General features: G+C 32.1%; 1 protein-coding gene across 1 annotated transcript; it reads right to left on the minus strand.

Moving 5' to 3' along the window:
- Positions 1-7,382: 7,382 nt before the first annotated feature.
- Positions 7,383-7,832, minus strand: LOC135680415 (uncharacterized). The gene has a single exon (XM_065194297.1). The coding sequence runs from the start codon at positions 7,830-7,832 to the stop codon at positions 7,383-7,385; it is 450 nt and encodes a 149-aa protein (XP_065050369.1).
- Positions 7,833-10,720: the final 2,888 nt, after the last annotated feature.

The following is a 10,720-nucleotide window of genomic DNA, read 5'->3' on the forward strand; positions in this document are numbered from 1 at the left end:
GTTATTCGATGAATATTCTATAGATCTGAGTCCAATGCTTCCTCCCACGATAGTCAATGAAGATGGTGAAGATGAATAGGAAGTCCACAGTGATATGCTCTCAAATATGATGCACTTGAATCCGTTGAGTAAGGCTTTCCATAACTAGAGTACCTTATGTCTCAATAGTTAGTAATTTGATATATATCATGGCATGCACAAGGCTAGAGATTTTTCAAGTAGTTTGTGTGGTTAATTGATTTTTTCAATCTCGGAAAAGAACACTAGGTAGTAGTTAAATGAATATTCAAGTATTATTTAGAGGCATTTCTAGATTATATTTGTGCTTTGGTACCTAAAAACTTATATTAGTTGGCTATATAGATATAAATATCGTTAGTGATATTGATTCTAGAAAGTCTATCTCTATAAAACTATAAAAATATTTTCTTTCTTTGTTTTCTATTAAAGATGAGTATATAATTATAATAAAAGCTTGTAAATAATTCTTATAAATGAAAAAGTGCTGAGAAGAGTTGAGACTGAAGCAAGATAAATTTATTTTATATTATGACAGTCAAAATGCTATTCATCGTAAAAAAAATCTAACATTTCATTTTTGATCTAAGCATATTGATGTCAATATCATTATAGTCGAGATATAGAAGTTATTACATCTTGAGAAAAATCTGTACCGATAAGAATGGATCATATATGATGACCGAATCATTACCTTCAGAAAACTTACCATAAGATCTGGGCTTAAATCCCATCTTTTTCGATTATCCATAAAAAAATAAAATAAGTAAACAGCTTTTATCAGATGGAGGTAAACATAAAAGAAGGGACTCTTAAGTATGATAGATTCCTTTGAGATTAATGATAACGGGATCGTACACAAACAAGAATCATACTGTGATAGTATTGATTTTGTCGAAATAGATTATTTTATTTTATTCGTAGCATAAAAGTATTTCTATCTTTTTAAGCAAAAGAAGAATTTTGCTTAAAAAGATAGAACCTAATGAAACCTAATGAATAATCTATGAAACCTAATGAATAATCAGCATTCAAAACGTACAAGTTATGAGACCTAATGAATAATCTATGATGAAAAAGTTAGATATTTGTATAGATGATCATTTTGATAAGATTAATTTCATATTCGAAGATTGGTTCAAGAAATCTAATATAATTGATTTAAGACGAATCAATGTTTTACAATCGATTGAGGCAAATATGAAAGATTGAGTTTTTATGGACGGTTAGTATGGTTCAGAATTTAAAGTTATAAAACCTAATGAATAATCTATGATGAAAAAGTTAGATATTTGTATAGATGATCATTTTGATAAGATTAATTTCATATTCGAAGATTGGTTCAAGAAATCTAATATAATTGATTTAAGACAAATCAATGTTTTACAATCGATTGAGGCAAATATGAAAGATTGAGTTTTTATGGACGATTAGTATGGTTCAGAATTTAAAGTTATAAAACCTAATGAATAATCTATGATGAAAAAGTTAGATATTTTTATAGATGATCATTTTGATAAGATTAATTTCATATTCGAAGATTGGTTCAAGAAATCTAATAGAATTGATTTCAGATGAATCATAGTTTTACGATCGATTAAGGCAAATATGAAAGATTGAGTTTTTACGGACGGCTAGTATGGTTCAGAATTCAAAGTTATGAAACCTAATGAATAATCTATGATGAAAAAGTTAGATATTTGTATAGATGATCATTTTAATAAGATTAATTTCATATTCGAAGATTGGTTCAAGAAATCTAATAGAATTGATTTCATAGAATTGATTTCAGATGAATCATAGTTTTACGATCGATTAAGGCAAATATGAAAGATTGAGTTTTTACGGACGGCTAGTATGGTTCAGAATTTAAAGTTACGAAACCTAATGAATAATCTATGATGAAAAAGTTAGATATTTGTATAGATGATCATTTTGATAAGATTAATTTCATATTTGAAGATTGGTTCAAGAAATCTAACAGAATTGATTTAAGACGAATCAAAGTTTTACGATCGATTGAGACAAATATGAAAGATTGAGTTTTTACGGACGGCTAGTATGGTTCATAATTCAAAGGATTCTTTCTTTTCCATGGAAGGACGATACCGCGAGAGCTCATTCCAAGAAGTTCAATTGAGAGAATACATGAATGAATGAATGAATGTGTTGAGGACTACAACTCATGAGAAAGGGTAACAAAACGCTATTCAACTTCCTCGACAACAACTGTTCCTATATAAACGAAGACAAACATCACCGGACGCATGGTTAATTGATCGATCAATCGATCCTATGCAGCCGAAGAGACGTTGAAGAACCTCCTCAGAGCCTCAAGGTGAGGTCCAAACCACCACCGCATAACGTCAGTTCCAGATCGACAGAACCATCTTCTTCATCTTGAGCGAGTTGCTTCTCTCTCGGCGGCTGCAACTTTGTCGTACCTTTATCTTCAACATGATCCGAAGACATTCCGGTGACGATGGGCGATGTCGTCATGATGGCCTTGTGTTGTCGCCGCATCTGCTCCATCTCCTTCCTATGAGCAGTTTGATGGCCGCCCAATGCCTGTAAGCTTGTAAAAGATTTGGTACAAAGTGAGCATGCATGGCCGTAACATGGTGGCCTCCGAGCGTCATCATCGTGTTGCCGTCCGAGCTTAAGCTCTGCATCGATAGTAGAAGCATAACTATTAGAACGACTACAGATGACATGGGCTTTGTAGTTCATCGTGTAGATGTTTGTAGATATTGGTGTTAAGAGGGGTGTCAAGAATTAGTGGCCGAATGCAAATTGGTCCTTTGAGATCGATGGAAAAGGGTCTTTATGGTGTCCCCAATGGACGATTGTATCTCGAGGGGGGCTTGATGATATCATTTAGATTTACTCAGCTTCGTGAGACATAGTGTCAGTTCAATGTTTGAAATTTTGGGGTAATTATAATGGAATTGGTGCATTAAAGAGTATGATAAATGATTTGGAGCCAAGTCCGTTCTTTCAATAATAGATGTTAATATCGTGCCGCATTTTCGCTTATACATTTGAAATATAATAAGCCAATACCACCTAATTAGATTCAAATTACTTGGATGAATCAATTCAAATTATTTAGCAATTAGGATTAAAAATTCAGATAGAAAAATGAGTCCTTGGTAAATTATGAATTCTTGCTATAAATAGACTATGTATCTCATGGATTTGGTGATAGGGAGAGGCATAGAGAAAGACATTTTGAGTCATTCTAAGGTTTTCTCTGGTAAATCTAGAGAGGGGTGAGTGATGATTTCGATCTTGAGTTTAAGTTAGCTAAAGAGATATATCACCTATATTGATTTTTTTCATATAGTTAAGAATTTTATTTTATTTTCTTTAAACATAAGTAATGAGTGTCGAACCATATAAATGTTCTCATACAATATTTCTTTTGTATTTGTCTTCATCTATTATGGATCTCATATCCTTGACATCTTATTACCTCACTAGTTGGGGTATTCATGATAATGTCCACCCACATCTTATTACCTCTTTTGCTATCAATGAAATTTGGAATTACTTTTTGCCCGTGTAAACCTCTTGATCCTAAATGTTATGATATGAGTTCTATAAGATCTATTGAGATATAGTTTATCGTTCCTTCCAACAACTTTCAACCATTTTCATTAGTGATAGAGAATATAAAATCAGTTAGCTATCATTCACCTAACCACTACCATGTTAGGCTAACACCTTTCGGTCCACAAAGATAAGAGCCCAAAAGATAGCTTGGGTCAGTTACCAAGTTCTCAGAAGCCTAGAAGGTAATTTGGGTTGGTTATGAACCAACCCTTGAATAAAATATTTATAAAAATATTCTCAAAAGCCCAAAAGGTAATTCAAATTATGAATCGGCTCATCAATAAAATATTCATTGAAATATTCTTGAAAACTTAGAAGATAGTTTAGGTCGAACCGATCCCCCAACAGAATATTTATAAAAAATATTTTTAGAAGTCTAGAAGGTAGTTCGGGGTATTTATGAATGGGCTTCCCCACAAGATCATTATGATATATTCTTTATTCTCGACCTTAGTATAAAAATATGTCATTATCTCTAGATCAAGGGGGAAAAAAATAATATGAAACTTAGTGCTAAGTTAAGCATCAAAGGGATCGACTCAGGAGACCCCCTTGACCTCAATCTTTATGCAGGAAATGAGTGTGAAGAAATCATACTCTATCCTGGATGAGTCATCACATATAGATTAGGGCTATGTTGTGCTGATATAGACATCAATAGTATTTTTTCCTAACAATCAGTATGATATACTTCATCATGAATGAGTTAAAACATTCATCATTTTTATTCTCAAATACTCTAATTTGCTTGAGGTTAAGAACTTTTATCTTATCTCTTTATGTAACGTAAACTATCATATCTAAGCGAAAGTTCTTGCGGGCTAGATTTGTTCATTGACTCATTGAGGTTAAGAACTTTTATCTTATCTCTTTATGTAACGTGAACTGTCATATGTAACGTGAACTATCATATCAAATGCTCTAATTTGCTTGAGGTTTAAAAGTCATTTGACTCATTTTATTTCTAAAGCGTAATATGTGTTCATCTCTAGATGTAGTATTCATGATAACATCCTTGTGGGCTAAGATTTCTTAGTATGCTCCATGATTACTGGATTTTTGATACTCTTTTCACTTTCAAATTAACTTTTTAAAATATGGATGCATCTATTCCTAATGCATCTCTTAATTAACGAATGTTAGAATTTAGATTTATTACTTTTGGTTTAGTACCTCTCTTGCTAAGAAAATTTTTCTTGTTAAGATCTCCTCGTCTCATAAATATTATTTTTGATTTTAAAATCATGATATTAAAGGTTTTTCGTCTACTAAATCTGTTTACTTTTGACTTCTCAATCAAGACATGCTCCCCTTTGGTAGAGATTTATAATGTCATTTGTGGTATCTCTAGTGATTTACTGAATCAAAAAATTTTCTTAAAAATTATCACATTGCCGCCTTCCTGCCTTGGATGGACTTTTCACACTTGGTATCTCTAACTCTGATATGTACTCTTAATATCTTGTAATCGATAAAGACTTTTATCCATCTCTTCTTCTTCTGTCATATACTTGTTTCTCTTTCAAAAGCCATTAAAACAAAACTTCATATCCTGTTTTCCTCCTTCGATTCCTAGCATGATGATGGTTCCTAACTTTATAAAGGGTTAGATATTGGCTTTAAAGCCTCTTCAACTCTAAGAGCCTTGATTGTAACTTGCTTTTGGTGGATTTGAAGTGCAAAAATGATTATATTTTTAAGTAACTCAAAACTTCTAACGTCATCTTCCTTTGATAATTTATTCTATTTTTCATTACGAGAGGTCATTCTCTAAAAGTCTCTATGAAAAGATCTTGTTTTGATATCTCTTAAATTAGGCCTCGTGGCTAAAACTAAACTATGATAGCTCTTTCAATCAAGATGGTAAAGGAGTTATTGGTTTTATTATGTTCCAATATTGATTATATCCTTTTGTTGGTTGATATTGGACGATACAAAGCATTCTGTTCTTAGAAGTAGTTATTATTGATGATAACCCCTTAACTCGATGGTGCTAATCATATTCATGTTGATATTGATTCTAAGTATCTTGTGGATATCCTAAATGGCACATCCCAATCTCTTTGGAACATTCTTACTATCACAAATAAAATTTCTTGAGATGTTTTAACTTTTTCTTGATCACATATATATATATATATATATATATATCGTGAAGATAACATAGTTGTCAATTAGCTAACAAATAATAATAGAATGGATCTAGCTACTGTTTTTGGTGAGAGGAGTCGCGTTAGAACATTTCTTTATGGGTGATTTTTGTATCTAGAGTATCTAATAAATAACTATTTTCTTTCATTTAAAATAAAATAAAATTCTTTTTTAGTTTTAAGCAAACCAAAATAAAAAAAAAATTAGTTTATGAGAATAATAGAGGAGATAAGATAGTGAGAATTGTGAGACACATGAAAGGAGAAAATAATAAAATAATAAAAATAAGCAGAATAAAGAGAAAAAAAAAATAAAATGAGACAAAGTTTAATAGTGCTCAGAGCAAAAGAAAAAAGAAACCAAAAGAAAAAATATATAAACATTAGATGCAAAGGGAAAAGATAAAGAAGAAGAAACAAATAAAATGTCAAGATAGTACACCTTAAATATTGGTTTAATAGTAGTGTACCATATCTTTTTGAGAGTTTGAAACATATTTTTTAGGACTTTGATAATTCAATACAAGATTCTATAATCAAATCTTATATTTGTCATTTATTAATTATAAAAAAATATATTAGGAGCAGAATAATTGATACATTAATTTAATAAATTTAAAATAGTATAATAAAATATGTCTAAACCCACCTAGATCCATCTAGCATTTGTCAACTTAATTGGCAAAACCTATGTTGTTATAGGTTCTCTCACCTAAGCCTTGAACTTCTCATTAAGATATATTCTGTAGAACCAAACTTTCCCATAGTGTACCTAAGGCTCATCATATAGTGTATAGTATGTGAGACCCATCTGGCTCTGACAATTAATATTATAATATTTTTTGATATAAATATTATAATCATGATAGAATGTCCATATTGCATAGCTTACAATTATTATTATATGGAAAATACATCTTTAACATTTGTGTCCATGCCTCATAGCTCCTAAGAATGAAATTTAACTAACATCTCGCATATGGAGTAAATGAAACTCAAAAAATTTGGATTAGAAAGAAAAAGATAAAGAGAAAGAATAAGGTTCTCTAGAATAATTAAGAGATGAGATAAGCCAGACAAAAGACACGAAAATAGAGGATAATATAAGCAAGAAAATAAAAAAGGAAGGAAGAGAAGAATAAAAAGGAAGAATCGAAGACAAAGGATCAAATGTGTTAAAAGCAAATAATAATATATATAAGTGATAGGTTTCAAATCCATGTGTGTGTGTGTGTGTGTGTGTTTGGCTTACTCTAAATATTCCAACAGTTTCAACTCAATTATCACACAGGTTGAGAAAACTATTATCACCTCAAAAGATAGATATTGGATGATCTATGTAACATTCACTATAAGATTACTTCGCTCTGCTATGATGGTTGGCTTCAACTCAATCATAACGTAGGTTGAGAGCTAATACATTTGACAAGGAAGAAAAAGAACGAAAGACTTCGCCTCATGAGAGAATCTAATGGAATCAAAACTACTCAGCTTCTTCAGCAATGATCAATTATTACCAATATAAACGAAAAGAAAGCATCGCTGGATCCATCCATGTTCTGTTGATTGATGTTGTAAGAGGTTGGTTGAAGAGCTTCTTTAGAGCCTCAAGCAAAGGTCTAAACCACCAACGCGTAACTTGAGTTCCAGATCGACAGAACCATATTCTTCCTCTTCTTCTTCTTCTTCATCATCATCATCTTCTTCTTCTTCCTCGTCATCATCATCATCTACAGCAAGTTGCTTCTTCTCTCTCGGCGGCTGCAAGTTTGTAGTACTAGCATTTTCCTTGACCCGATCAAGCGACCTCACAGCCGCAACCGACCGTGCCAAGAAAGCCTGGTGCTTCCGACGCAGTTTCTCCACCTCCCATCTGTGCACCATTTGGTGTCCGGCCAACGTCTGCAAGCTCGTGAAAGATTTTGTGCAAAATGAGCACAAGTATGGCTGCTGAGCCTCACACTGTTGCAATCCGAGCCTGAGCTCGGTATCGATGGCGGCAGCATTGCCATTTGCACGGCCACTGAGGAAACGGTCGGTGCTGTTCATCGTGTTGGAGGGAGATATCAACAACTAACAACGGGATGGAAATTGTCTGTCGGAGCTCGAGGAGATGGTTCTTTATGGTATCGACGATGGGGAGTGGCTATCTTTAGGAGGGACTGATGATATCATTTAGATTCAGTTCAATATTAGAACATTTGTGGGTAACCATAATGGAATCGATACAGTGAAGGACACGATAAATGGTTGCCAAAAATAATCCACCATATCAAGGAAAAAGACCATTTTATGAATCTAAAAACAAGAGTAGAAGAAGAACAAGTTTTGGAATAATGAGATGGTTGAAGGGGCTACAAACAACCAAATCCAAGCAGTAAGAAGCTACAGGCTCTGGTCGATCAAAACAGTGAGGATTCTTTCGGCATGAACACGGCAAATATAGAACTCATCAGTGGAAGGAGAGATCGATAATATATTTATGTATGTCGAAAATGATCGTATTCCATTCTTCTTTTAAGAAAGGTGGTAACATCATGCAGCATTTCAATGATACATTATTACCAAGCGAATTATTAGAGAAGATCTAAGGAGAAAATTAGGAAGTGTTTTGAGAAGAAAAAGGATTGGAGAGACGGTCAAAGCCAAATGGATACTAAAGTTGATATGATCATGTTGAAAATATCATTTGACATTAATCTTCTTATAGGTGGATACTAAAACGAGCATTTGAGACCCTCTCGACCACGACTCTCATGATCGTGATGTTTTTGATCGTATCCCGAAGATCTCTTACTAATATAACTCTCGATCAAATCGAACTGATCCGATTATTACATATCCATCTCTAATAATATTCGTGATAATCAAACCGATCCGATCTTTATATTATAGTGTAGTGTGAATTTGAACTTTCAACCTATCTTCACCATACTTCATGCAAGCCTGACGTCAACGATGTCCGTGCAATTTGAACTTTGACTTTAACATTTTGTTTATGGGTGAAGTAACTTTTGTGTATTATTATTTGAGTCCATGCATCATAGCATGGTTGATTTGAGAAGGTATCTCTGAAATATGCACACATCAATAAGATAAATCAAAAGAATTGATTATGCAAAATTAAAAACTCTTTATCAAATGGAGGTAAAAAAAAAACAATATGGATAGTATCAATCTTATTAGATCGTATAATATGTTAGGACTTAGTCCTAATTGAGAAGGACATTCATGTAAAACCTACCTAAGCCGACCCCTATTAAATTGATGAAGAGGCCGGCTAGGGTTAGGAGGTTTTTTCTTAGAGATAAATTTTTTCTGCAGCCTTTGAGCAGCAACTTAGAGGGAGGAACTCTATAGAGTTCTAAAGAGGCCGATCCCCTAAAGAGATCAACCCCAAGTTTAGAATATGTAAGTGTTCTATCATAATAATATTATATTAATAAAAATTACTTATAATTTACGATCCGATGTCATTGCTCATATGATTATTATCATGTGGAAGTTAGATATTTGTGTATATGATTGTATTGATAAGATTGATTTCAAATTTAAAGATTCATTTTTGTATAATTAATCAGGATAGATGATATAAATTGATTGCATGGCTCACATCTCATAGAGAATTCAGAAAATGCTATATATCAAAACAACATCAAAGAAGATTGAATCAAATTAAAAATTTTCATAATAATTTTTACAAGTTTAAATTCAAGAGAGGATGTTGAATATTATCTTAAACCTACTAAGATCAATTTAAAGGTCTCAACTGGAGTCAAAAACCTTGACTATAAAAAGGAGGTAATGCAACAAATTTGGTAACACAAGGAAAAAAAAAAAAGGAAAGATGAAGTTTCCACAGTTGAGAAATTATAAGTTATTATGCTTGATAAGTTTCTAGCTTTCAAGTTTCTATATTATTAGACTCTTTAGTTGCTTTCTCTAATTGTTTTAATAATTTATCCAGTTAGTACTATGTATCAAACATAAAACATTGATGATGTTTAATTAAAGCTTGTATGAGGACCTTCTTCTTAATTGGCCTGTACAATGTATTGGATTAAATTTCATGAGAGAAAGCTATTTATAATATCTTTTTATTATTTATAATTTCATATTCAGAACTTTGAGTATTTCTAAGTTATTTATGCGTAAATAAATGTATATGTTTCTAATTTTTAATTTAATTTTACTCTTTATTTATAATCTTTTTATTCTTATCATTTTTTTCTTCTTATTCTTCTTCCTCTTCCTCTTCCTCACTAGAGATAATATAAAATAATAAAAAAATAAATAAAGATGATGAAATAAGATGAACTGAAAATTAAGGAGGAAGAGATAAGAAATAATTATTAACATTTGTTACAATAATTTAAGATTATGTATATTAAGTAATAGTCCAGAAGAAGAGTATAAGAAATGAATAAAAATAAAAATTATAAATAATAAAATATTATTTTATTAATTTTTTAGGAAACTAAGAATAATAAGAGAGATGCGAATATTAAGAAAGGATTTTTAAAATAGGAATAATATCCATTTCAGGTATCAAATTCAAATCAATTTAATTAATATTTATGTTAAGATATTTTCATTAATTGGCTTCCATCTGAAACTTCAATTTAATTTTACATAGCAAGTCAATATTTTAGAATTACCGGTCAACTCCCGCAGCAATTCCACGAACGAAGCCCGCATTGCATTTTGACGCAGGAATCGTCGAAGGGTGTACAGAAGCGTAATTTTCCGGTGGGTGGGGGGTGGGGAGGTGACGGCAGGGAATACGAAAGATGGGAAGGCGTGGGGGCCACCCCACAGCCAAGGGAGCGTCAGAAGAATCTGACGTCAGCGACGAGTTGGACGGAGTCATTTAGAATCCGATTAATTTTGAAGTCTGCATACAGTCAAAGGTGACACGTTTGCTTCGTTTGCTTTTT

This window comes from Musa acuminata, chromosome BXJ1-8 (genome assembly GCF_036884655.1).
Source record: "Musa acuminata AAA Group cultivar baxijiao chromosome BXJ1-8, Cavendish_Baxijiao_AAA, whole genome shotgun sequence".
NCBI lineage: Eukaryota > Viridiplantae > Streptophyta > Magnoliopsida > Zingiberales > Musaceae > Musa > Musa acuminata.